Genomic DNA, 24,959 nt, shown 5'->3' on the forward strand with positions numbered 1-24,959 from the left:
ATCTCTCCAGCCAGTGTCAGCGCTACAGACTTTGCAAAGGCTCATCACATTAATGGGGAGAGGGGCCATGTACGTTTAGGTCCATAATTATGCAGGAAAGACTGCAGTGCCGAGCTACATGGGGTGGCACAAAGCCAGAGCTTTGTCTACAATAATAACCCCCCCAGTGTATTAATGGTTAGTGTAGTTTCTGTCCATTATTTATTTTAAGCAACTCTAAGGTGTCTAAGGTGCGTACACACACACTACCCGCAGCACCTCCCACTGGGCGGTTTTAGCTGACAGTAGCGCGTGTGTACGCACTGTCGGCGGACTGATAAGGCTGTTTATGAACGAGCTGCTCGTTGCCGATGGTAGTGCGTGTGTACGCACCTAAAGAGGCAGGAGGGAAAGAAACACTATGTGTAATTCCTTAATAGCTAAGCATTGTTGGAGACTTAGCTATACAGTAGTTTATTGACTAATTTAAAAGAAAAACAGTATGGGCATGGGCACAATACAGCTGCAGGGGGCTGCTGGAAGCCCCAGGTGAGTACAACTCATTTTTTCCCACAGGCTTAAGTGCCCCTTTAAGAATGTATTCCTGTTGACATCATCAGTCAACATTGCATCTGTTCTGCAAATGATTGTCCGTTAAACAAGGTGTGTATAAGATCTGCAGATATATCATAGACTATGAATGCATCTTGCATGAACTGATCTTTTGCAACGATTTTTATCTGATGGGGAGTTTAGCTCAATAGAATTGACTGTGTAGAGCAGGGGTCTCAAACTCGCGGCCCGCGGGCCATTTGCGGCCCTCGATACAATATTTTGTGGCCTTTGCCGGCAAAAGCTTCCTTATAGTTCGCTTCAGTGCTCCCAAGTAATCCGCCGCTAAACAAGGGCTGCAGAGCCCCCAAATCGCCCTGGGGGGCAATCCGCCGGCATTTCCTGGAAGGGGCAGAGCTTTCAGCTTCAGCTCTGCCCCTCCTGACGTCAATCGCCGCACGGATCGCTGCCTCTCCCCGCCCCTCTCTGTGAAGGAAGAGTGAGAGGGGCGGACAGAGGTGGCGATGCGACACGATTGTGAAATTCCTTATGCGGCCCAGCCTCAACCTGACTTTGCCTCCTGCGGCCCCCCAGGTAAATTGAGTTTAAGACCCCTGTAGAGTATGCTCTCAAACTACATGGAAGGGGGTAAAATTGGTCTGTGATCTTGCCTTTCCAAATACTAAAAGTGTGTACTCGTACGTAGCATTAGTCATCATGGCCTGTTCCAAGTGTGATAGATGTGCAACTGGGAGGATATGATTTGGCAGACTAATGCATTGGGTCTCATTCATGACATGAGAGAGGATTTGATCGCCTTGCATTTGGCCTTTATGGAAGCAGACTTTCTATGTGAAAATTATTCCCAGAAAACTTTGGTCTGACCCTGAGCTTTGTTTTATGATGACAATGAAGTCAATGGCCTCAATTCACTAAGCAGTTTAGACTAGTCTACAGATGGTTTTTAGTCTACTGATAGTTTGGTGTAATGTTTTAGACCTGAACTAACATTCAGTAATCACACAATTCACAAATGCAAACAAGGAGTAACCACGGCCACTTTTTCTGACAGATTAGATCAGCTGATTTCTGTAGGTAAAATAATTATGTGAGGTATTTTAGATGTGAGGATGGAACATTTTGAATTAATTATGCAGAAGTTTAAAGAGAACCCGAGGTGTGTTTAAACAATGTTATCTGCATACAGAGGCTGGATCTGCCTATACAGCCCAGCCTCTGTTGCTATCCCAAACCCCACTAAGGTCCCCCTGCACTCTGCAATCCCTCAAAAATCACAGCCATGCTGTGAGGCTTTGTTTACATCTGTAGTGTCAGTCTCAGCTGCTCCCCCGCCTCCTGCATAGCTCCGGTCCCTGCCCCCGTCCCTTCCCTCCAATCAGCAGGGAGGGAAGGGATGCAGGCGGGGACTGGAGTTCTGCAGGAGGCGGGGAGAGCAGCAGACTGACACTATAGAGATAAACACAGCCAGCACTGACAAGCTGTTTGTCAGCAGCGTGGCTGTGATATATGAGGGATTGCAGAGTGCAGGGGGACCTTAGGGGGGTTTGGGATAGCAACAGAGGCTGGGCTGTATAGGCAGATCCAGCCTCTGTATGCAGATAATATTCTTCAAACCCACCTCGGGTTCTCTTTAATTGTATGCAGAGAGCTCATCAAAGGAGAAGGGTGTCAGTCATAGCTACTTGTTTGTGAATTGCATCTTTTGATCATTTCCCCTGCTTTACCCACCTAATTACCAAATGCTTTAGACCAGGTCTAAAACATTTGGTAATAGTGAATTCCCCTTTGATGCAACTGACCAAACCAACAGTAGATTAGTCTAAAGCCTCATCTACACGGTACAATTTTCCATCAGATACACAGATCTATTAGATAGATCTAATAAGAAATTGCATTGTGTATGGTTTCAGATCAATTTTGCAATAGATTTTCAAGCGAACAAAGGAAAGCTGGCACTGCTGCAAGTGTTCGGTTTATTATAGCATGGATAAAGTGCAGACGTGCAACATCTTGCAAAAATAGCATGGAAAAACACATACCCTGGTGAGAGGAGGCGTAGGTGGTGGTGGTGGTGGGTGCTGGGCACAGGATCCCTGACGGCCATTTCACGCTGGATAGCGCTTCTACGGAGGCTGCAGTCTCTGAAGCTGATTTATGCATGTCATACCGCTGTAGTGCCAACCATTTGTTCTCCTTTGGTTCTGTATTGCAATAGATTTTGCTTTGAGAAGTACCTAAAATCTATTGCAAAATCTAACGCAATCCAATTGGACCGGTTGGAAATTATCTAATAGATCCGATCTGACAGAAAATGGTATCATGTAGATGAGGCTTAAACTGCTCAGTGAATTGAGGCCAATAAAGTCTAGGGTCAAGAGAGCAATTAAAAATGTGTGCCTTCCATTGGTGGCTTGTGTTACAGGCATGTTGAATTGGAGGGCTTGTTTAGGAGGGATGCATATCAGTTGTTGGATATTGGAATTGACATTTTCAACAATTTGCATGATGCCATTAAAATGGCCACTGTGTTGGGGGTGACTTTAGGCCAGCCTTTTAAGGTGGTGTCGCCCACTTAGAGGGTAGACATGTTTGTTTGGATAGGTTTCCCTATTCGGGAGACAACAGTCAATGCATAGAGAGGTCTGTTATTTATTATATATTTATTCAATGAATTTATGCATGCTGAGCTTCTGAGGAAATATTTTGAGTGGTCTCCTTTCAGGAAGACCATTTTTAATTTACATATTCATCAATTTTAGACTTATGGGTGCCTCTTATCCCACAGTCTCTTTCTTTTATCTTCTTTATGGGCTCTTTTTTAACCAAGTTCTTTCTTTCATGGTTTACTTAGCCCTTTCCTCATTTTTCATCCTGTGAAATGCATCTATTGAGCTATTTTATTTTCAATTTTTCATCTTACACCTTTCTTTCATATTGCTACTTACATGCAACTTCACCATGTACTTTTTATTCTCTTTTGCTACCTCCAACCTTTTTTTTTAACTCACTTCTGTTCTGGTTTCTTTCTTCTTGTTCTCTTCCTTCGTACTTAGGCCCGGTTCACATTAGCATTCCCTGTCCGGATTCACCGGGCCAGATCCGGACCGTATACTGTACAAACAGAACATACGTTCCGCAAAGCAAAGGCTATGCAGACGTTCACACACGTCCATTCCGCACAGTACGGAGCCGGACCCAGACACTTTTCCAACATGCGCTATTTTTTGGTCCGGATCATCCGGCCCACGCACCCGGACCGGAGCCTGACTACACCATCCGGAAGTAGAAAGCAATGGGAAAACGGCAGCACAGAACACACTGGCTACAAACACCTGACGTTCTACCCCACTTCCTATGCTTATTCTAGCGGCGATTTTGGATGGGGACACATGGGAAGCATTTTGGAGTGGAGCAGCAGTGACTTTAACGTGCTGGAGCTGTTTGGCAGGATGTTGGAGGTGGAGGTGAGGCCTAACCAGCAGAGGACCTGATTCCACAGGTGCACCTTCTGCTGACCTCCCAGAGCCCAAAAATTTTATTTATTTGTACTCTTTTGCCAAACTGATCCGGATCGCAGCCTGATGTACACCTGATGCAACCTGAACGTATCTGGATCAGAACCGTACAGTTCCGATCCGGATCCAGTCAGGTCATCCGGTCCGTTTGGCAGAGAAACGCAAGTGTGAACGGGGCCTTACCCTTTTCCTTCTCAATCTTCTAAGTACCGCATTGAGCTTTTACTTAGGTCTTCCTAATTTTTTTTCCTCATAGCTCTACAACTAATCACTTTTTGTTCAATTGTCTTCCTCTTTCCTTTGCATTTATTCTAACTTCCTATTTGCTTTGGGGTTAACTTAGAGACCCTATAAGTTTGTAAGTACATGGTTTGGAATTAAATCTATGATTCCAGACAGGGTTTGCAGTACCATATGGGCAACGGAGCAATTGTCCCTGAGTCCTTTAAACCTTGGCGGGACTTATGGAAACTGTTTGAGCAACTGGCCTAAGAGAAAACCTCCCAGCATTACTTACCAAACCTCCAGCACCATTTTCTGACCTTCCAGTAGGTCACGGCAGCTTTGTGTCTTCCATGCACCGCTCCTGGCGTGTCATCTGACCAGAGCCATGCAGAGGATGCCGGAAAGCCACTACAAGCTACAGAAAGGTCAGAAAATGGTGCTGGAAGCTCAGCAAGTATCCCTGCAAAAAACAGCCCCCATTATGCCCTCAAGCATGCTGTATAGTGGATACTTCCGGTTGCCCGAGTTTAATGGGGACTTTGCTATACTACAGTAATAAGGATGAGCAAGTGATAAGTGAAAATGTGTTTTGCCGTCTGCAAAACTGAATCAGACCTGTTAAAGGAATACTGTAAGGGGGTCAGGGGAAAAATGAGTTAAGCTTACCCAAGGCTTCTAATGGTCCCCCGCAGAAATCCTGTGCCCGTGCAGCCATTCACCGATGTTCCGGTCCCCGCCTCAAGCCCACTTCTGGAATTTCCAACTTCAAAGTCGGGAAACCACTGTGCCTGCGCAGCCGTGTCCTCTCTCCCAGTGAGGTCACCAGGAGTGTATTGCGCAGGTCCTGTACGGTCTGCGCCTGCGCAGTATGCTCCTGGTGACGTCAGTGGGAACGAGGACATGGCCACGCAGGCGCAGTGGTTTTCCGACTTCAAAGTCGGAAATTCCAGAAGTGAACCGGAGGCGGGGCCAGAACATCAGTGAGTGGCTGCGCAGGCATAGGAAGTCTGCGGCGAACCATTAGAAGCCCCAGGTAAGCTCAACTCATTTTCCCCCGACTTCCTACAGTATTCCTTTAATTGCAACAAGCTGTGGCAGGTGGGTTATCTCACCTATGTCTCTAAATGTGAAAGGTGGCAAAGCCGACCCAAACAATTTTTTTTTTATTCAAAATATTTAGTTGCGCCACTGACACATACAAAGATAAATAAACACTCCCTTCAAGCCTATGAGAATTTCAGTGCATGCTTTTCACCCTTCTCTTTTCATAACTAGGGTTATACAGATGGCAGCCATTAGCAATTCCTCCTTTGCCGGACACTACATACTCCATCAGTTTGCCGGATTCTGTCCCGGCACTATGAAAGGAAGGGAGGGGTTCCTCCAATAAATATAAAATATTTTATATTTGTCATCATGCAGCTGAAAAAAGGCTGCTATTATAATTTACAAAAATAGATTTCTGAAATCTTGTATTTATAATTTCGGTCCACTTTAACCCTCTCTGTCATGACCTGTAGCCAAATAACAGGCCAGCTCAGTTTCATGAAAGACAAATTCAGTTTCCTTCATCCCCAATTACGAATGCCTATGTCCTATTGGGTGTGGCCACTGGAGTTTTGGTATATCCCTGTTAACCACTTAAGGATCACGGGCTTAAACTCCCCTAAAGACCAGGCCTTTAACAAAATAGGCCACTGCAGCTTTAAGACCTTGCTGCAGGGCCATACAACTCAGCACACAAGTGATTCCCCCCACCCCTTTTCTGCCCACCGACAGAGTTCTCTGTTAGCGGGCTATGATCACTCCCAGGATTTTTTTTTTTTATATTTATTTTGTAATAAATTTGCATCCCCCACCAATCACTGATCAGCTGTCAAAGGCATCAGCCTATGACAGCCAATCACTCCTGAGCCTCTAGAGGGGGACAGCCATGTCACACAGCTGTCCCCAGTACAGCACTGCCATAGAGCGCAGCGCTGTACAGTGTAAATAGATGGCGGTTTTGCCGTCTAGCAGTCTCCTAGTGGAGATCGCCGATAAGAGACTGATGGCGAAGTGGAGCTCCATCATTCAAGCGGAGATGCGCACGCAATCTCCTGCAAAACTCACCCCCAGGACTTTACACCGATCAGCGTTAGGAGGTCCTGGGGCTGGTGCCGCATCCGCACCCATCAGCGTGACGCGGTCGCCAAGAAGTTAAAAGCCCTAGAGTCCTGATCTCAGTTTTTTTGTTATAATCACTCATCGGGGAAAAAAAAAAAAGTGATTTCGATTAAAAAAAAAAGAAAGAAAAAAGGTGCTGCAAAGAATGACCAAATTGCCTTCTTAAAGCAGAAACATATCCAGAACTGCTGGTGTATAGTGAGCCTGTAGCCAATACATTTTATAGACCACACCAATCCATCATTACATACAAGTCTGTTTCAGACTTACTGCTCATTAGTGCATGGTATGGATATGGCTCGAACCAGTAAAAAAAAAAAAAAAATGAAGACAACATTTTTGAAAGTGGATTTATTATTAACAACAGACAAGTATGGAAAGCCTCCATGGGAAACCTGCAGACAGGGAACAACAACAAAAACATGTTAACAAGGACTCTAGAAAAAGGAATTGCTACAACCATAAATCATATAGAAAACTGTATCCTAAGTCAACTACCAGGAGATTTAGTTCCCATTAACGTGATTACATCTCCTGCCCATGAGAAGTAACCACCTCAATGAACTACATCTCCTGGCAGGCATCACGGCAGCTTACATATTACTACAAGGTTTTTAACCTGCAGCACAGGAACATACAAAATGGAGGCTTCCATGCAGACAGGAGGGCTACAAAGCAGCCTCCTCTAAGTAAATACCAGCTGCACCCACCAAAAACCAGTTTACAATCCTGCCTTGGAGGGAGATCCGATTGATGTTTGACTTTCTTGCAATATGACTTGTGGTTGCGATTGTGCGCATGCTAGTCATTACTCAGGGAAAGGGGTGTGCAAGTCATGGTAGGCCTTACAGTTCTGTGCTCTATACCCTAGGTTCTCAACGTGTGGTACGTGTACCCCAGGGGATAATTCTGATTGTTCCAGGGGGTACTGGATATACTTCACCAAGAACAACAAATTTAGAGTTTCAGAAAATCATAAATCTTATTTAAACACCAAATTAGTGTTTTAGCTAATTAAAAGCAATAGCAAATGCATGGAAACTGTTTAAAACCAATGATCATATACTATGATTAAATATATATTTGTCAAGGGGTACTTGTGATAATGTTTACTATGCTAGGGGGTACTTGGTGAGTACAGGGTTTTAAAAGGGGTACATACCAATATAATGTTGAGAAACTGCTCTTTACAGTATAGAACAATATCAGTCAATACACTTATTTCCTCCATTTATCTTTGTCCCCCTCTACCCCACCATTCCAGTGATGCCCCCACCCCTGAAGCTCGCTGCTGCAGTCGCACACAGTCATTGCTAGGCGGGGAAAGCACAGCCGACTTTGCTCTGTGCAGTGTTCTGAGGGATTTGGGGGATCCCAATGCTGGAACCGAGAGGAGGAGGACCTCTATTTAGGTTCCCATTTAGGGCACATTTTCAGTAGACTGAAGCGCCAGGTGTGACCCGGACCGAATACTGTTGTGTGCTCCTATAATTTATTGCCTGATGAAGCAGGCCTACGGCTGTGAAACGCACTGCAACTCCCTTGGAGTATACCAATAAACTTTATTTGTGTCTGCTTACAGGAGGGTAAGTCCATCGCTACCTCCAAAGCACTTTTAAAAATTTTATCATTTTGATTGTATCCTGTTGGCGCCCCTGTTCTTTTCTACGTAGTAACTATTATCCACCCTTGGTGGAGGGGGATACCCCTTTTTTCTCCTATCTACAGAGCGACTTCTTAATCCTGAGTGAGGACAGGTCTAATCTCCTCGCCTGCATCTACAGTGATTGCCTGGAGGTAAGCCTGGTTTGTGAGTATAATCTTGTACTCTTTTCATATACCCATTTTGTCTAATACTTACTACACTACATTGGGCTCTCGGTTTCCCTTTTCTACATTTACCTGTATGTATTTAAACAGTTTAGTCTGTCTAATTCCCCCTCATCTGTGTCTATTTACAAGTTGTAATTTGATCTCTTCTGTGTCAGCTGACTGGCAGATCAGCTCCTTTGAAAGCACAGGATGTTAAAAGAGACACTGAAGCGAAAAAAAATATATGATATAATGAATTGGTTGTATACTATGAATAATTACTAGAAGATTAGCAGCAAAGAAAATATTCTCATATTTTTATTTTCAGGTATATAGTGTTTTTTCTAACATTCCATCATTCTCTAATATGTGCAGATTACACAACTCACAGCATTCAAAATTATTCTTTCAGAGCAGTCTGAACTAATGACCTCTCCTCTGGCAGAAAAAAAGAAAATTGTTCACTAACAGTTGAGATAATAAAAGTCAGAAGACAGCCCTCTCCACGTGGTTGTAGAGCTTAATGGCTCACTATAGAGATACACAAATATTATAATTTTTTCTTCACTTCAGTGTCTAACAATATGTCTGCTTTCATTAAAGCAGAAAGTATAAACACTGCAGATTTATTGTAGAATCTGTATCAGCTGTAACAAAAATGTTTTTCTTTAAACGTTATTATGCTGTTGCATATCTTTTAGAGCAGAGAGGACGTTCAGAGTTCAGGTTCGCTTTAACACACACGGGGCTTTTGCAAGAGCAGGGTGAGCCATTTTTTAGCTTCACCCAGTACCCAAATTTCCCGCTGCTGTTTTTGCATATTTATGCATGTGCATGCAGGAATAGCAGGGCTGTGGAGTCGGAGTCGGAGTCGTGGAGTCGGAGTCGTGGAGTCGGGCAATTTTGGGTGCCTGGAGTCGGAAAAAAATGCACCGACTCCGACTCCGACTCCTAATGAATTTGTAACTGTAATTAAAATAGAAAATATGATAAAATGTTCTATTTCTCAGATAATAGTCATTAAAAATAATGTATATATACAGTAATAGCTGTGCTTAGTCCACAAAAATGAAATAAACCAATAAAAATTAGTTACTTGTGCTGCTTCAATAAAGCAGTCCCCGTATTGTTAAGGTCAGATATACATATCTGATTGTGACTGTATATATGATGAGTACACAGGAATCTCTTATATATACTAAATAACATCTATGCTGTAAGAATAAAGCCTGATGTGTAGCTGTGTCACTAATAGAGATGGTCAATGAGATGGAAATAATTCTGCACTGATGCTGATTTATGCAAATGTATGCACTGAAATCAAATAATTTGATATGTTATTAAAATTTGGTTTGGTGACTACAAATTAAAGGGTACCTGAGACGGATGAAAAGTAAAGTTTTATACATACCTGGGGCTTCCTCCAGCCCCCTTCAGGCTAATCAGTCCCTCACTGTCCTCCACCACCCGGATCTTCTGCTATGAGTCCTGGTAATTCAGCCAGTCAGCGCAGTCCGGCCGCATGCCACTCCCACAGCCAGGAACATTCTGCACCTGCGCAATAGTGCTGCACAGGTGTAGTATGCTCCTAGCGGTGGAGTGTGTTCATGCGCACTACGCCAGACTGGCTCAAGTACCTGGACTCATAGCAGAAGATCCAGGTGGTGGAGGAGGACAACGAGGGACTGATTATCCTGAAGGCGGCTGGAGGAAGCCCCAGGTATGTACAAAACTTTAATTTCATCTGTCTCAGGTTTACTTTGTTACACAGTAGTACTATACTCTACATATGCACTCCTCACAGAGCTGCAGGGAATCCACTGAGAATGCTGTGCACATTGAACACAGAGGTGTTGTCTGTTTACAATCTCCTCATTCCCCTGCAGAGTACCTGCACATCATTCTTACATGTACCCACACTTACATTGCCTAGGGCCTGATAGATGTTCTTTGTTCCGGTTTGTACCTTTTACAAGTACTATTACTAAGGACTAGTTTTAGTCTAAAGGGAATAAATATAGTAGTCTACATATCCTTCTCACTTCAGTTGTCTTGTAAAATTCCTAAGCGTTGGCAGTTATGAGACGAATTTCATGTTACATACTTTTAATCAACAAAATTGTAATATGCAAATTAGAGGAGTCGGAGTCGTGGAGTCGGAGTCGGTGGAATCCTAAACTGAGGAGTCGGAGTCGGAGTCGGTGGATTTTTGGACCGACTCCACAGCCCTGAGGAATAGGACTCATTTTTGCCACAATCTTGGAAAAAGAAATTGCCAAACCAAAAAGGACAGACTTTGGGATTAGCAAATCACCAAACCTAGCAAGCTAATCCAGTTAACCAGTAAAAGTCAACTGAACTGATATAGCCCCACTTTTCTCTGCCTGGTGGGAGCAATTGACATTACAAGTTTTCATACGGAGGACATCTCCCCCTTTTCCAAACTAGAAGCATATGCAGCAACATCTTCCATCATCATCTACACAGCAAGGAAACTATGTCTGCTTGCTACAACCAAAGGTTTAATCATACACACGTGTATATACATCATATAATATGGGTTCCTAGACATTAAATCACCTTTAGATCATCTTTCTGATCAGTCTGTTGATCTGGTCTTCCCTGTTGCCAGCATCTCCGCCTTCCACAAAGTGTGTTGTCTTCTTTTTCATGCCACCTCTGGGAGAGGACAGTTTGAAGGGCCAAAGGAAGTTGTTTGCTGCCTTGAATTGTTTGCCAACGGTGTAGATTTCATGAATAAGATCTTCAACGCAGATGATACCACGTCCGCCTGATGAAATGTAATACAAGCATTTGAGTTTTAGGGAAAATGGAACATGAATATCTAAAAATGACATTTTATCAACACAAAAATGCAAAGTTTACTTTCTACATTATTGTACAAAAAGCACAATCATTTCTCACTATTGTATCAGTACTAAGAGTCACTATAACACAATCTATACTAATAAGCAGACAACTGCAATTTCTAATATTACCAGGTAGATAATATTCCCCTTCACTGCAAGGATTGTAGCCTCCCTGGCGGTAAGGACGAAGCTGACTCGTTCATAAACTTGCTACATCGATATGGACAAGTCAGCCTCGTGTAACAATTCCCCACATGGAAAACTGGGGTATGTACAACACCTACTGGCAATTGCACAAATTACAGCATAAAGAAAAATTCAAAGTTCTGTTAAATTCTATACAAACACCAGTATAGAATCTAATACCATACTGTATATTGTACAGAGAATGACACTGGTCTGAACTCAGCTGTGACAGACTATAATGACTGCCATAGCTAAGAATTGGGCAGCAGACCAGAGTGACCCAACAACGATCACTAAATATCTAGCATGTCAGACCTTTAGTAATGCCTGAGCATGACCCAACGGCATTGTTCTTGGCTCCCCCCAACCCGCTCCGCTGGATGAGTTGTCACCCCTCCACACCCTGCATAGCAACAGATGTGTTGTCAGCTGAAGGCAACAGTGCACTAAACGCTGTACAGATGTTTCAGCCTTTGCACACTACAGGCAGGGAATGGAGAAACGAGCGCGTGTAACGGAGCAGCTTCTGGTAATGGGAGCAGCAAGAGCAATGTCATTGTGCTGTGCTCGGGCATCACTAAAAATCCCGCTTGCTGGATCTTCGTGCGATCGTTGTACGGCCGATGTACATAGACATGCTGGTCTGATCTTAACTACTCCCGCCATAGCGGTCTTTATGGTCCGCCACTCAGAGATCAGATGGTGCAGAAAAGCATTTGTCGACTTTCAGCGGCGAATCCCAGCAACCGTCATTTTTCACCCCGCAGGGTGACACAGGAGCACAAACTCCAGAACAGACTCAGACCCTGCTGCTTCCAGATAGTGGAAAAAAATTGTGATCAAAATGCTGCGTTTGCATAAACGGCAGTAAAAGATGTGCGTGTGTGAACTGGCCCTTAGTTGTACCACACAAGAGATGTTTTAGGTAAACACTGTACGGTATTTATTTCTGTATCTGTAGATTTATTTCTTCATAATTGAAGGGGATTTTTCTGTTTGTGATTAATAAGTTTATTTTAGAAAGTACATTTTTTACGTAATTTTTATAATGAAAATGGATACTAGACCCTTGCTTGACCCCAATTAGTAAGTTGCAGGCAAAAATTGACTCCTTAGACTCTTACCAGGGCTGTGGATATGGTACAAAAGTCATCCGACTCCTGTGAAGTTTATGAAACCACCGACTCCAAGTACCCAAAATTGCTCCAACGCAAGACTTCTCAACTCAACAGCCCCGTAGATAACTACTTGTTCTACTTGCATATGTTAAAATTCAATCCACAGCGCTGTTTAAACCATCAACACACACTTCACTGCAGTGAATGGACTTTAGATGGAAAGAGAAAAAACTGGGCCCAAAGCAAAAACATGCGCTGAATCAAATCTTCCAAAATTATAATAAATTATTGTAAATCAACAACAAAAAATGTGCATAATTAAAACAATCTCTAGTCAAAAAGCTAAAAGCCCAAACAAAAGTTCCAACAATTGCAGAGACAGAGGTTTTAATCCCATATAGATATGCTGATGTATAGCTGTATGTGTACATAGTCTCTTTAAATCCAAATGATAGAGCCGCTAGAGTAAGTCCTGTGACAGGTGTATAGTACAGAATAGGCCTGAAAGATAAATCGAATTTAAACCGAAATTGTGATCACCAAGATCACAATTTCAGAATCGTCAAAGCGGCAATTATCGCGATCACGTCATTTTCACATGGGGGAAGTTTGAAGAACTGGCTTCAAACTTCCCCAAAGTCCCAGCGTGTGCGGCCCGCAGCGTTGGATGCACGAGTCGAAACGCTGTCCATCCTCTATCGCCATATGCCGGCTCTTGTGCTTGCCAAAACTCTGGGTTCCTGTATGTCACATGACATTCAGGAAGTATTCCGTGCAATAGAGCCTGCAGGAGGCAAAGTGGATGGACGGACATCTCTGGACTCGTGCTGGAAGCTATGTCCAGAACTGAAGCAGCTTGGAGGAAAGGAGGCACAGAGAGACAGAGCGGGCTCAGAGAGACACAGGAGACACAGAGAGAAGCCGCAGGCACAGAGACACAAAGGGGGCAAGAGAAAGACCCAGAGGAAACAAAGATAAAGGGGGCACACAGAGAGAGGGGGACAGAGGGGGAACAAACGGGCAAACTGGGGAAACAAAGCTTGATTTGAAGGAAATCGTGAATCGAAAACGCAATTTCAGACATAAAATCGCTCAATTCAATTTTTTCCTAAAATCGTTCAGGCGTAGTACAGAAGCAGCTGCTTAATCTTGCACAATCAAGTTGCAGATCAGCAATAAACTGGGTAGCCGTTCAGACGTTACCCATCCAGAGTGGGTGGCTTGTTAGGTAACATATCTTCGTCTCAATCCTCCGCTAATGGACGGCCGTTCCAACAAGCGGGGAGATGAGCGTTCATGCAGCCTTAGATGTCTAGCGCTGCACGCAGATACCGGAAGTGCCCGCTGATAGGTTGCAAGATCGTGCTATTCAGAGTGACGTCACTTCGCAAAATGTAATGAATGACGTGTCAAGGGATCCACCACTCTTCAGCTCTGAAGAAGAGGGGCAGACCCCTTGAAACGTCAGCCATTCATTACATTGTGCGAAGTGACATCAATCTGAATGCCTTTCCGGTGGCTGAAGGTCCAGGAGCTCTCTGGCAGGCAGCGTGCTTGTAACGAGCTCGGCGCCGCCCCCAGGCATGACGTCGCGGCTGCCTCTCTCCTCGTCTGCATCCTTATTGGCCAGCAGCTGGCAGCAAAACGTGATGAGACTTGGCCGTGTTCTAAGCTGTCTGCAACATTTAATGAGATGCGGCTATGAGGCGGTCGCGATGTACCAGTAGATCTCGATCGACCTATTGGGCAGCCCTGATCTATGAATAAACACATTGCAATGTGATTATTGTGCCTACAAATTTGTTTCTCGACGTGATTGCATTTTGACAGAAGAAAAAAAAAAAAGTTATCTTAATTGCTGGATCAATAGCTATGCAATTTTTCTGTGCAAACCCTCAAAAAGAATGCAACATGACCAACGTTTGCAATCATGCAAAATTGGATTGCAATTTACATTACAGATCCAGTGTCCTTGCAGTTTACTATTTGCAAATGAACAGGAGCAGATTGTAAAACACAGAAAATCTCTTGGAACGAGAAACAACTCCGAATGACAATCTTGCATTACCAGTAACTATCTCGGCAAAATACAAGACCTACATGAATATGAAGCTCACTGATATGGACAGATGAGTGGCACCTGCCAAGTTACAAACAATAGCCTTAAAGGGAACCAGAGATGAACCTGAACCTTGAAAATTAAAAAAGATGTTCTACATACCTGGGGCTTTCTCCAGCCCCATACGCTCTGATCGATCCCACACCGACATCCTCCACTGCCTGCATCAACAAGAACCGGCTCCTGTCACTGCCGTCATCAGAGCCAGCCTACGCAGAAGTGCGCCCTCTACGTATCTCTCCAGCGGCTGCAGCAGAGATACGCAAAAAGCGCACTTCCCTTACGCTTAGACTGGCTCCAACTGACGGAACAGCGGGGAGCCAGTTCTCGTAGCTGCGAGCAGAGGAGGATGGCAGCGTGGGATCGATCAGAGCGTAGGAAGCCCCAGGTATGTATAACATCTTTTTCATTTTCATCTATGGTTCCCTTTAAAGCGGCTCTGGCTGCGCACATTCTCGCTGCCGTCGCAGGCGCAGTAGTCTCCCGGTGACGGGAGCGCGTACGAGGACGTGTGCGGCAAGCGACTACAGGAAGTCAAAAGTGAGCAACAGCAGGGGGCCGGAGTATCGTACAGTAATGGAGTGGGCACAGGGCAGCTACAGCAGGCTGGCAGAAGCCCCAGGTAAGTGACTTTTTTTTAAATTCAATTCAGGTTTTCTTTAAGTTACCAAAAATGCTACGTGCTTTTCAACAGTATATGAAAACATTGACAGAAGAACATTCTTATAAGCAGCCTTCCTCATTTCCAATAAGTTGTACATACAACAGGAGCAAGCCTCTAACCCACAGGGGAAAGTTACTAAGACAAATTATGATCAGCCAAACATTTGTAGACTCGCTGTGTAATTTTACACAGCTATTAGCCCACAAAGGTGTCCTGAGCCTTTGAAATGGTCTGGTTCAGTAGGCCACACAATCATGGAGAACTACAGACTTGCCAGTTATTACAAAAGGTCATGGCTAAAGAATCTGAAAGTCCAGAGCGCTGTATCCAAGTATATTAATGGAAAGTTGAGTGAAAGACCAAGCCAACTTGGTCATGTGACTAGTCACATGACGCACTGTGTAGTCACAGCGGAAGAGGAGGAAGTCTCTACCACCGGCTGCTACAGAACATTATGTATTTGCGGCGAAACTTCAGTGAAAACTGATCCGATCAATCGTTGATCAGATCGGTTTTTTACTTCCATTCTGCAGTGTGCACAGAGCCATACGGATCCGGTGAACCGGAGACCGGATTCGCTTGGCTCAAAAACGCAATGTGAACCGGGCCTTAGATCCGGGGACCAGAACGTATCCGTACCAACGGACGCATGTGAATGGATCCATAGGTTAACATTGTATCCTTTCACATCCATTCCATTTGTACAGTATACCCTCCAGTTCTGATCCGCAAAAAAAAACCCTATTGTGAGCCTGGGCCTAATACACAGGTCAGGACTAACAGCAACATTTCAAAAAAAGGACTGAAGTGGCTCTGAAGAGAAATCATGCCTTACTCCTCATTAGGTCCTTGGCATGACTATTACTCACAGCTTTGTCAGCACATACCTAGATTTCTCTCGATCAGAGAGTTGTCTGTAAGGGGCATACGCTGCTTTCTGATCTTCAGGTATCCACGCTTGTAGATGAGTTGTTTCACAGACTTCAAATTGGGGTATCTGCAGCAAAACATACAGAAAACAGGTTACAACTTACAACTACCACACAATTGGCTGAATGTGAACATTCTGCAGTGTTAAAACAGAACACAGTAGATTTTCAAACAAAAAAAAAAAAACAAAAAAAAAAAAAATCAAGAAATATCAACTGTTTATTTCTAACCACAGGCCACTGCCATTGACAGTTACTTGAACTGCACATCTTAACAACCTGCATTCCACTCTCCCCTGCAGTACCACTGCCATACAATTGTATTACCAGAATAATCTTAGATTAATTGCACAATCCCAAAATGAGGCATCCATACCATACTACACAAAAGAAAATTGGGAGGAATGGACTGCAGGCAAGAACTACTCAGGGATGTTTATACATGCAATGTGGGTTCAGTGTAAGGTACTGGCAGTGCATGTGGTATATATAGGCCAATTACTGCACCAAAATACATACTACTTGCATTGCATTTTTAGCAAAGTAGAAAATTCTATTCTACACAAAACAAACCTGGTTTTCTTGGGAGCTGTAAAAGCAAGGCCATTTAAACTTAAAAAGCTAATATAAAATCCTGCTCACAACTTTGCATGCAAATTGTATACAGCTTGGGATTAAAGTGGATCCGAGATGAACTTTTACTCATTGCATAATTGTGTTCCTTTCCTATTGTTTATAGGGCATTCCTCAAGGCAAATACTTTGCTTTAATAATTTAACTCCCTATAAACTAAATAAACCACGCCCACAGGTTTTCAGAGAGCCTTGGCAGTAGCAAGAGCTCATGGGACCTCAGTCTGGGCAGGAGGAGGAGTTACCAGCCATTGATTTCAGAGGCAGAGGGGGGGGGGGGGGGGGAATTAGGTTTTTTTTTCACAGGCTGAGTGCTCAAGATACAGATAAGCCTGCCTCTGTGTAATGTTTACAAACAACATGGCTGCTGTCATTGTATCACAGAAGAAATAATCATTTTCTATTAAAGCTGTGTGTAGCTAGATTTGCTGTGTAAACTATCTAAACTTTAGATAAGATATATAGACAAGTTATTTGTTAGTTAGTTTTTCATCTCGGATCCGCTTTAATCCAATAAAAAGTAAATTGCCAGGAAGTGCACCAGATTGCACTTCTAGAGTTGCAAAGTCTCCTGTCTCTGTGTACAGGCAGTTATGCATGACAAGGGGAATTACTGGAGCATTACTAGGCAGTGTACATTTTAGAGCGCGCACTTACATGTACTTATTGATTTTACTGTCACTCAATGTCTGTGCATTCAAGCCTTTGACGTCACATTTCTATCACTCCAGGTTTCCTTTAACCTCCCTGGCGGTACCCACGCGCCCCCCCCCCCCCCCCAGTCCCCTTGCGCAGCCTGGCCAATCACTGCCAGGCAGCGCTAAGGGGTTGATCGGGACTCCCTCCGACGCCATCCCGATCGGAAGCCAAACAGGAAATCCCGTTCTGAACGGGATTCCGTTTGCTCTGATCGCCGGAGGCAATTGGAAGGAGAGGGGGGGATGCCGCTGCACAGCGGCTATCATGTAGCTAGCGCTAGCCTAGCTACACGATTAAAAAAAAAAAAAAAAAATGTTAAGTGCTGCTCTGGCCCCTGGCGGTTTTAATAAAACCGCCAGGGAGTTTAAAGGACAACTGTAACGAAAGGTATATGGAGTCTGCCATATTTCCTTTTAAGCAATACTAGTTGCCTGGCTATCTTGCCGATTCTCTGCCTCTAATATCTTTAGCCATAGACCCTGAACAGGCATGCACAGCAGGTCAGATGTTTGACATTGTCAGCTCTGACAAGATTAGCCACATGCTTGATCTGGTGTTATTCAAAAACTACTGCAGCCAAATAGATCAGCAGGACTGCAAGGTAACTGATATTGTTTAAAAAGAAATATGGAGGCCACCATATCCTTCTCACGTCAGTTGTCCAAGCATATTTTAGAGTTAACCGCACTCTTCACAGACTCACTCACCCCCAAGCGATGTAGGGCTCCACCAATCTCAGCATGTTAATAGTTGCCTTGTTGAGTTTGACAAAAGTGCCGTTGAAGATCTGGCGCAGACGGAGGAGTTGCAGTACCTTGCGCACCTTTGGGCTGACTCCGTTAATACTGAAAGATAGACATTTTAACCACTTCAGCACCACAGGGTTTTTTGCTTAAAAACCAGAGCAATTTTCACATTTCAGCGCTCCTCCCATTCATTCACCAATAACTTTATTGCTACTCATCAGATGTAAATGATCTATATCTTGTTTTTTTTGCCACAAATTATGCTTTGTGAGGGTGATATTTGCTTTTAGTAATTATGCTATTATCTGTGCATTTTAAAGGGAAAAATGAGAAAAAAAAGAATACACTATTTCTCCATTTCCATGCACTATAGTTTTCAAATAAACAATGTTACCATAGGTAAAACCCACACATTGTATTTGCTAATTTGTCCTGGTTATCTCAACATTTAAATAATGTTCCTAGTACAATGTATGGCGATAATATATTAGTTTCTGGTTTGTGTTTTTTGTTTTCTCATTGTACTCTATCAGTAATTAAAAAGCCCTTATCTTCATGATTAACAGTAATACACTCTCATGGCATACATATTTTAAAAGCTAAGTCCCTAGGGTAACTGTGTATTCTCTTTTCAATGCTGTCACTTTTGTTTTTTTTTTACAAGTATTTATTTAGGGGTATAGAGTACATGTAAATAACAGTTTTATTGCTTTTCATTCAGTTTTCCGGTAAAAAAAAAATCACATGACTTATCCCTCAGTTGTCAAACACCACAAAATGTATTCTCTCACTTGTCACGGTTAAAATGATACCCTATATACATAATCAGATAGCTTATTGGGCATACAGCACACTGTTTACCACAAGTACGCCTATCTACTCCCCTGAGATTAAAGTAAAGTTTTGTGGGGAGTAGATAAGCGTAGCAAGGGAGGTAAAGTGGTTAAATAAGTACATAAGTGTCACATGACATCTACATACTTCTAAAGCAAGCAACTCAAAATTCATATGTACAGTGGAACCAAGCTATGGCTTCGCAATGGCATTTTTCCAGGCTCAATAGTTTGTTCAATAAAATAGCAAAAAGGTAAAGTATCTGCAGTGAAGAGAAAGAACAGTAATGCAACACGAGTTCAGTCCAACGCAGTAAACCCTTTTTCCACAGATGGCTGAAATACTTGTTTGTCAACAGTTCAGCCACCCGGCTCTGGCCACAAGCACCATACGGCTCCAATTACTAAATGGCAGCATTCAGTAACACTTGGCGTGGCAACCTCTGTACTCAGATGCAATTATATCGGGAGGAGAGAGGCCTGGTCCACCACCTGTGTCGAGAGATAGCAAGCATGCTGCTAATAGACGGGAGAAGCTACCAGTTTGTGAATTAACCACCTTCAACTAAACTCAAGGGCTGGTCAATGAGATGAAAAATCTTCCGAGCTCATACAGGATTATGCAGATTTGCTACAGCTTCTACATTTCCATGTTGTATATATTTACATAATCCTGTGTGAACTGGGAACATTTTGCATCTCATTGACTTTCCATACCAAATACTGCCATAGAGGCAAAGCACATGCATGCATTATGAGAACGAGGCGGTCCTATTCAAGTATACTGAATGAGCTACATTCTCCAAAGTGGCCATAAGCAGTGCAGAGGTGTGTACACAGCTAGCTGTGCAAACATTATCACCTTCTTGACTCAACCAGTTTACCCTTCCCAATACCTAACCCCAACATTACCCCCTCCTAACACCCAAATCTAACCACCCCCCTTTACTCTATACCTGCCTCTTAGCCTAGTGCAGTGATCTGCAAACTTGGATCTCCAGCTATTAATAAACTACAAGTCCCACAATGCATTTGGGCACTTATCCGTTAGCCGGGCGCATCCGGCAGGTGGCGACAAAACTCCACCAGAGTTACGTCTTCCCCTACTATCCATGGCGGCCTGGAGGGGGAATAGTAATTAGCGCCACCTGCCGGATGCGCCCGGCTAACGGATAAGTACCTGCATTTGCCTTTATGAATCATGACTGTGGCTGTCAGACTCCCGCAGTGCATTGTGGAACTTGTAGTTCCTCAACAGCTGGAATGCCAAGCTTGCAGATCACTGACCTAGTGGATTCTCCCCTTCCCTCATCTTCGCTGGGTGCTGGTCTTGAATATAAAGCCCAGCAATACACCCCCCGCCCAAATAAGAAGCAGAGGCTATATGTAGCTAAAGCTCTGCACCAATGACTGCCTTCAGTTCAAAACAAAGTTTTGGTTTGAAATTTTTCCTCAAGAATCGCTGACTATATGATATGATCAAAAACGTCAAGGAATGGCATGGGCCTACTTACCCTCTGATTCTAATAACGAAGGCCAGCTTGGGTTCAGCAGGTACATAGTAGTTTCCGGCTTTGCGGGCCATTCTAGCCATGCGTATTTCACGTCTTTGCATCTGCCGGTATTCCTTGTAATAGGACTCCGCTCGTTTATAAATAATCTTCCTTTTTGCTTTGCGGATCTTCAAAGATAAAAAAAATAAAATTGACTTTTACATTCTCCTTTAACTTTCTCATTAGCAGAAAACTTGCATGACATGAAGGGTACAAGAAGTGCAGAGCCCCAATATAAGAAAAAATAAACTCTGATCATTAATAGATTAGCCCACAATAGGTTTCAAACATAATTGTACAAAATGCACAATGTGTGAGTTGGATGTGTTGGTCCTGACATATAGTGAGATGGAAAAGTAAAAATGAAAGCAAAGCTGGCTGGTCGCCACAAGTTGGCGGCTACTGTGCATGTGCGGCCCCGAGCACAGTGATCGCGCTCCCACAGTGGGAGTGTGATCAGGGTGTGCATGGCAGCCGCCAACTAGTGGTGACCAGCCAGCTTTGCGAGTCTAATGGACGTCGTGGGCCCTGGAAGCTGTAGGGGGCTGCAAGAAGCTCCAGGTAAGTTAAACGGGTTTTTTTTCATTTCACTTTAAATTTCCTTTAATTGACCCTATACTAAAATTAACGTGACTATAGTAGGGATTAGATTTAGAGGTCCTCTGAGGGACAGTCAGTGACAAGACCTAATACTCTATTGCACTGCAGAAGATGCCAGTGCTACATAAAAACAGTAAACGTCAAGGGACATGGCCAAGAAGTTAATTTCAGAAGAGGGTCTGAAACAAAACAAAACAAAAAACACAGACCTTTTACTATCTAGTCCTCTTTAGCAGTATGAGCAAAGATGAATCGCCGCATCTGTGCGGCTGGACGATTTAACACACGCCCCTCTTGGAGGAGACAGTAGCTCTGTCTACTCGCGTCAATCTGCGCTGATCGCTGCCTCTCACCGCCACTCTCACTCTTCTTTCACTGAGAGGGACGGGGTGGTGGCGATCAGCACAGATTGACTGGATTGGAGGCAGAGCTAAAGCCCAAAGCTCTGCCTCCCCAGGGCAGCAAAATCCACGACCTGGAAAGTCGTGGATTTTTTGCCCCGGGATTTGGGGGTGTTAATATATCATTTTGCTGCGCGGATGCGGCGATTCATCTTTGCTCACACCGCTAAATAGGACTAGATAGTAAAAAAAAAAAAAAAAAAAAAGAGAATGTTATCCACTTCAGACTCTCTAAAATCAGAATTAGTCATACACTATATTAAAGTGACATGGTCAAGATCCGAGGACTAAGCTTACTATAGCCAGTGGTTTACTATATCAGAATTTAGCATATTGAGATTCTGCTGTGAGAATACATTTTCTTCTAGAAAGATAACCAAAGGAGGAGTCTAGAGATCTAGTCTGCAAAAAGTTACAATCTGCTACAGTGTTCTCCACAGCATTTTTTTCCGGCTGGGTGAAAGCAAAAGTAGCCGGGTGGCATGAAAAAGAAGCCGGGTGGGGCGCAATAACAGAATGCAGGGCCTGCGCTTCTCTGCACAATTCTGCTTACAGCAGAGGAGGAGGTGAGCCGATGACAGCCGGGTGCTCACCAAAACTAAAAGAGCCTGGGGAGAACACTGTGCTAACCAAATGTCATTGCACTGACTTTTTTCACTTTGGCAGACAATGTCAAAATTGGTAATTATAAAAAGGTGCATTCAATGCCCTGATTGCCTATTGCAGTCAGTGGTGATCCTCAGGAAAATGGCAAACAGTGCCTGACTCAAAAGTATGACCCACAATTAAAAGTGGCAAACTATCTTGGTGATCAAAGAGTCTAAAGCCGCATCTACACGGGTAGATGTGGCTCCGATCCTCCTCATCAATCGAGCCGCTGATTCGGCTCGATTGATAAGATCCGACAGGACGGATCTTGCATCCGCCGATTCCCTGCTCGCTCCCCGCGAGGGGACAATGGCAGGGAATCGAGCGGAAGATAAGCAGCGCCAGCGGGGAATCAAATCCGGCGAACACGCGGCGGGGACGTGGAAGATGCGATCCGGCGGCTAATCGAGCTGCATCTACGCGTGTAGATGCGGCTTAAAACTGGCCATACAGATTTCCACCCAATGTTCCAAAATGATTGCTTCCTTTCTGAAAGGAATATATTCAGATCACACACAGCTCATCGACCTTTACTAGATTCCAGAAAACCCATTGAAAATCAATCAAACCGCTGCGTTGTACTGTTTCAAGCAGTGCAATGCTATGGGCTGTCGCTCTACCGATGCTATTGCCCCGCCCCGTCAGCCTAGACTTTTCACCCTGTCCAACCAATTCATTCAGGGTGAATGGGCACCTTTACATGATTTCCACCAGAAAGTAGTGTTGCCTTATAAAAGTGGCAATTATTTAAGCTGATGAGCATTTATACAAAAGGGCCCTTTCTCACCTGCTGCGTTTTGATTTTTACAGAAGTGCCATCGCTGTCCTGCTGCATTTTTCTAGTATATGCCCTGCTATACAAACTATGAAAGCGCAGTAAAGATGTATAGCAATCGCACCACTTTGCAAATTTCTTGTGGTATTGCAACTCAAATTATTCTCCAGCTGGGGTTTTTTCCCTCTTGTAAGGAATCGGAAGCACACTGCCATCGTACCCGTACACCCAACGGATTGCAGGGAAATTGCAGTAGTAGGAAATATAAAGTTCTGAAGTCGTGTTTAATGGAAAAAGGCCCTAACTGCAGAAAGAAGAAAAAAAACTATTTTCTGGCATGTGCACACCACTTTATTGCTGCAGATGTCAGGAAGCTTGTATAATTGAACTAGGTTGCCATTAACAATACAACCCCCCAGGTGATTGATCGTCCATTTTAACAGTTATGATTGATCAGAAATAAACACTATGGCCAACAGATTAGATTGATAAAATTGATCAATTTCATAAATCTGATTGAATTGGATAACAGATTGTTTTCAATTGATTAGAACACCCGGGAGACTGTTGTATCATTAATGGCCACTTTAACAGTTAACTATAAAAAACTGTAATGTTAATATATTTGTTTTGTTTTCTTAACCCCAATAACTCCTGGTTGAAATGGGATCAAAATATTTAACAACAAAACCACTCACCCTTTTTTCAGTTATTATTTTCTTAGACCTTTTGGCCTTGGCTGCCGCAAAGGCTTTTCGCCTTTTCAAAAGGCTTTCAGGCACGGATGGCAGCTTTTTCTCCCTGTAAAGAAAGATAAAAAACAGATAGAATAATGTGATAAACCACAAAACAAGGCAGCCAAGCTCATCAGCACGATCATTCTTATAATTCCTCTGCAACAAGTCCTGCCTCACTAACTACATGCCCAAAATACTTTCAGAGCAGCATCATAATCTATCTTAATGTTCACAATCTAATGCAGAAATGGAGCATTTGGGAAGACTTTTCACCACCAGGCCGCAGCAGCCGACTCGGTGTAACTCTGCAGCGGCCAGGCGCTCCCCGGCCCCCTACAAGGGAAATACCGGCTACACTACATCTTGCACTGTCTACCGGCGGCAAACACACAACCACCGGAGCCGGGAAGACAGGCTAGCAAGCTGATGACACCGGATTACAGAGACCCCATGTAATACTCACTCTGTCCCCGCCATGTTCACCACCGGAAAAGAGGGCAACGCGCATGCGCAGAATTCACTTAACCATGCGGCAGTTTGACGTCATTAAGGTGCGCGACAGTTTCTTGATGACGTTCCTTACCCAAGTGACCACAATTCCCTTGTCAGAAACAGCAGTTTAGTTTATAAGCTTGTTCGTGTGCACATCATATCAAAACATCCTTTTCGGCGCATACGCGGGTCTATCGAGCGGGTCGTCAGATTTTGCTGCTGTTACTTTAACCTGCGCTGTTTCGCAGCGTTTATTTTGAGCATTTACCGACGCAATTTCTGACATACAACTGTTTGTTCCTTCCTGTCCCTGCTTTCCTTTCTGCACTAAGGTTTTCCAATGTGTAGTTACATCGGTGCCACCACAGCCTCATCCTGCTGTGCTGCTCATCCTGCTGACTGTCTCAGGCTGCTACTTTTCTTTCTGCACTGACTGCCTCTCACTGTCCGGAGTTCCAACAAAGTAGCATTCATTGACTAAACAGCATACATGTATGCTAGTATGACCCAAGCTGTCACTAATCTCACACAAGACCCCCCTTCTGGTTGGCAACGAATAATACCCCCCCCCCCCCCCCCCGACTCCAATGAATGCCTATGGGAAAATCTACATCAGAAAAATCGCGTTTAGTGGAAACGGGCCCATAGCCATTCATTGGAGTCAGTTTTTCTGCATCCAATCTGCGT

General features: G+C 43.8%; 1 protein-coding gene across 1 annotated transcript; it reads right to left on the bottom strand.

Annotated features, from left to right (window-relative positions):
- Positions 1–6,794: 6,794 nt before the first annotated feature.
- Positions 6,795–24,340, bottom strand: RPL7 (ribosomal protein L7). Its single transcript, XM_068237508.1, has 7 exons — positions 24,244–24,340; positions 23,742–23,844; positions 20,581–20,747; positions 18,195–18,332; positions 16,115–16,224; positions 10,851–11,061; positions 6,795–6,853 (listed from the first exon to the last, which is right to left on the bottom strand). Exons 1-6 carry the CDS (start codon positions 24,255–24,257, stop codon positions 10,853–10,855), a joined length of 741 nt encoding a protein of 246 aa, XP_068093609.1. The 5' UTR covers positions 24,258–24,340; the 3' UTR covers positions 6,795–6,853; positions 10,851–10,852.
- Between the last annotated feature and the right edge of the window lie 619 nt (positions 24,341–24,959).

The sequence above is a fragment of the Hyperolius riggenbachi genome, chromosome 5 (genome assembly GCF_040937935.1).
Source record: "Hyperolius riggenbachi isolate aHypRig1 chromosome 5, aHypRig1.pri, whole genome shotgun sequence".
Taxonomy (NCBI): Eukaryota; Metazoa; Chordata; class Amphibia; order Anura; family Hyperoliidae; genus Hyperolius; species Hyperolius riggenbachi.

Excerpts from the sequence above, each read along its gene's own strand:
- RPL7 (XM_068237508.1), bottom strand. Across the intron at positions 20,748-23,741 it reads AAATAATAACTGAAAAAAGG|ATCCGCAAAGCAAAAAGGAA; the intron begins GTGAGTGGTTTT and ends TTATCTTTGAAG. Across the intron at positions 18,333-20,580 it reads TTCGTTATTAGAATCAGAGG|TATTAACGGAGTCAGCCCAA; the intron begins GTAAGTAGGCCC and ends TCTATCTTTCAG.